General features: G+C 30.4%; 1 protein-coding gene across 1 annotated transcript in view; it reads left to right on the forward strand.

Moving 5' to 3' along the window:
- Nucleotides 1-2,262, forward strand: part of LOC108577693 (kielin/chordin-like protein) — a 6,384-nt gene extending 4,122 nt beyond the window's left edge. Inside the window, exons 4-7 of the mRNA XM_017940884.1 lie at nucleotides 79-198; nucleotides 794-943; nucleotides 1,052-1,111; nucleotides 1,959-2,262. Coding sequence (XP_017796373.1) covers nucleotides 79-198; nucleotides 794-943; nucleotides 1,052-1,111; nucleotides 1,959-2,131 — 503 coding nt within the window. The 3' untranslated portion in view covers nucleotides 2,132-2,262. The remainder of the gene's footprint in view (nucleotides 1-78; nucleotides 199-793; nucleotides 944-1,051; nucleotides 1,112-1,958) is intronic.
- Nucleotides 2,263-3,614: the final 1,352 nt, after the last annotated feature.

Raw genomic sequence — 3,614 nt, forward strand, 5'->3', positions numbered from 1 at the left:
CAAAATGCTGTAGAATAAGGACGTAATTAACACGTGTATGAAATAATGGATTTAAGCAAATCCGATTATTTTCTTCAGTCGAGGACGGAAAAAAAAGGGCGACCTGTGAAGTTGACGGTCATACTTACTTAGATGGAGAATACTTTAAGTCAAAATCTGACCCAGATTTAGAATGTGCCTGCATACCTGGATTCAAAGGTATTGAAAATTTCGAAACAAAGTATTAACTTCAATTTAAAATCAAATATAACCTATTAAAACTTAAGTAGAAATTATTTAACAGAACTACATATAAGAACTTGTATAAAACCAAAAATTTTACAAATGAAATAATCTAACTGCTACAGAAGTTATTCGAATCAAGTAGATATATAAATATAAAATGTAGTTTATGAATTGCATTAAGCAAGATTTTCAAGTTTAAATTGATTTTCCTTTAAATTTGTTACAAAATGATTCAAATTTATTTTGATATTAATAGCTTGTGTAGGTTGGTTTCTCTTGTTTGTAAAGCAATAATTAAACAAAAGTAATGTAATACTGTTGGGTTACATATTTCTTAATATAAAGTATTAATATAAAATGCCAGGTTCTCATCCACAAAGAGAATCTGATAATTTGGATGAAAAGAACACAAGTTACATAAAAAGAGTTATAACTGATACTGAATATATATGTAGAGTATTCTTCTTTTGTTCTTTAGAACAGAGTCTGAGTCAAACAATTTATTCATGTCGAAATACTTATAAATACTAATATTGATAATATATTTTAAAACAAATTGCATATTTAGGTGAAGAAGTCGAACCTTTCTGTAAGAAACCAAACCGTGATTATTGCTCTCCATTGTTCCGCCATGCTGATGCTTTTGTTAAAAAGTGTGCACCTGTTTTCTACAACAATCAAAGCCCACAAAAAGATTGCAATGTGTTTAGTAGATGTCGTAAGTTTACAACAAAAGTGTCACTATAAATTACTTATATCATTGGAAGAAATTAACAAAATACCCTAATTAAAGTGTAGTTCATAAAATAGATTTCATATTTTACAGAAAATGCGAATGATACTGTCATTCCTAAAGAAGGCAGCACTAAGTCTGTCTCTGAAAAAGGTATGTGTGATAATGAAAAATGCATTTCTATCAGTTACATACTTCTTAATAACATATTATCTTAACTGCTCAACAATTTTCATTAACATTTTTAATTTATCAATAAGTATATTAGTTGCATTTGCTGACTTCATACTTTAATGTTGCATGGGAATTAGTCTAATTTTATCATTAAATCAATCATTAACTGAATCATATAGCTTCAGTAATAATTTATGGGAATTAGTCTAATTTTATCATTAAATCAATCATTAACTGAATCATGTAGCTTCAGTAATAATTATTTATTATTCTCTTCAAAAAAAATGTAAACAGTAAATAATCAAATATTATTTCATTATTCATTTTTTTCTGAACCATTGGATCATAGATTTTGTTTTTATTAGTATAGTTATTTGCAATTTGAAAAACAACCAGAAAAAGAAATTATTAACAACGATGTTATCAATATCAATGTTGATAATACCTGATAATACTGTAGAATATTAGTGAATTCTAAATATTAAAAAATTGGCTGTAGTGCGGTATGACCCAAACATCATAATGAAACGAAATTTTGAGAAGTTGAGGGAAAGGGAGGGAAGACTCCGAATATAATATTTTAGCTTGCGGTATGTATTAGTTTCTGAGATATTAATAAAAAACTTTGGGTATAATACATTGCCAATATACCACTATATGATATCAATATATGATACCAAAGCATTCCATCACACATGTAATATCAAATTTCAAATAATAATCAATGCACTAATTAATTGGCTTTAATACGTACATACTTGCGTTTGATATATACTACCAACTGCAAGATAGTCAATGATCGTAACTGTGTTTATCGATTTTCCAGAAAATAAGATGTGTCAATTCGGTAACATGATGATGCACATAGGTGACGAACTGAAACAAGGAACCGACTACGATTCTACGTGTATAAAATGCGTATGCGAAGTGCCACCTACTCCGACGTGTCAACGACTTCCCGATGACGTATGCGATGTTACATCTGGGCCATTTAATTAATATTACAAAAGTCTGTGATACGTCGTTTGCATAGGTTACTGATTCTAGAGTCTCATGTACCTCAAGTTAAGTAACTGTAATCATTTTTAACAATTTCACAAATGAAGCTTTCGTTGTTAAAGTATCTCAGTCGGCAATTCTGTGATAATTTGATAATTTGTTACAGACATTTTAAATAGAGAAATAGCATTGCTTTCTTAATGGATAATTTGTTTTATTATTATTATTTACCCAATTCCTATTATGTGAAATATATCATGCAATTAGCTTGTTTAATTTTAAAAGATATCGAAAATTTTAATTAAATTGGGAAATTAAAACTGCCTACATACATACAAAAATTAGAGCAGAATTCCATGCCTTGCCTATTGTTTACAATTAGTAATCAAATCTGCCTTGAAGATCTTCGAACAAAATGCAGAGCAATTGTAACTTTCTTGCCAAATCTACCACCGCTAGGGAAAAATTTATACATGTACAGAGTTCTGTAAACGAAAATACTGCACCGTTACAATTGATACAGGAAGTGGGTACGAGATGAATTTTCACATATGGAAAGTTTAAAAGATTTGTTTCACTTCACATAGCATTAAACATAATGCTGTCTGATAACCTAAGAACGTGCAACAGTGTTGGGGACTTGCACGATACTGCTTTACCGTACCGTCCTTAGTATATTGCACCCTTCTGTGCCATCTGATGGTTTTTTTCAAAGGACCACCCAAAGGACTGAGGTGAGTGAGGAAACGCCATTACACTGTTTTCACCTCAATTAACGGTAACGGTGGTAGTGACACGAAAATAGCAAAGGTCGGACAAAAAGTGCCCATAAGATGCAAAGTCCATCCTGTACGTCGTCTGTGCCTGTACCTCGTCTGTCATAGGCTAAGAGAATCATGGGACTTTTTGTCACATGATCTGAAATACCGACGTCGTTCAAAACTATTGGTTCTGACACGCACTCTATGCTTAAAAACGATCTTTTTAAGAACTGCATTGCACAAAACGATCGATATTGGTCGTCTATACATTGTTACTGTATTGTCAATACACCCTTGGATCCCAAAACGCAAATGTGTCACTGAATCCATTCTAATTCATCCTAAGATTCGAAATTTTGTCTTATTTAAAATAACAAATGCCAAGTGTTCTTGATTTCAATTCCTACCACTAATAGCGCAATGATATAATACCAGTCTTAATCGATACAGTAGGATGATGGTAACAGGGTTCTAGAACCCCCTGGTCGTGTAACAAAAAAATATAATATCACTAAAAATAACACCAGAAAGATTTATTAATCAAAAATATTTATTATGTTTCTAAAAAATATGCTTGTAATATGAACAGTATAAGTTGTTACAATTCATTTCTTGCAACTAAAACATAGTATGTAATCTCAAATATCTAAAAATAAAATCTTTAATTTGAAATTTTGTTTTATTAACATAATTATTAACATAAAACAAAGTATATTTAATTA

Source organism: Habropoda laboriosa, unplaced genomic scaffold (genome assembly GCF_001263275.1).
Source record: "Habropoda laboriosa isolate 0110345459 unplaced genomic scaffold, ASM126327v1 scaffold786, whole genome shotgun sequence".
NCBI lineage: Eukaryota > Metazoa > Arthropoda > Insecta > Hymenoptera > Apidae > Habropoda > Habropoda laboriosa.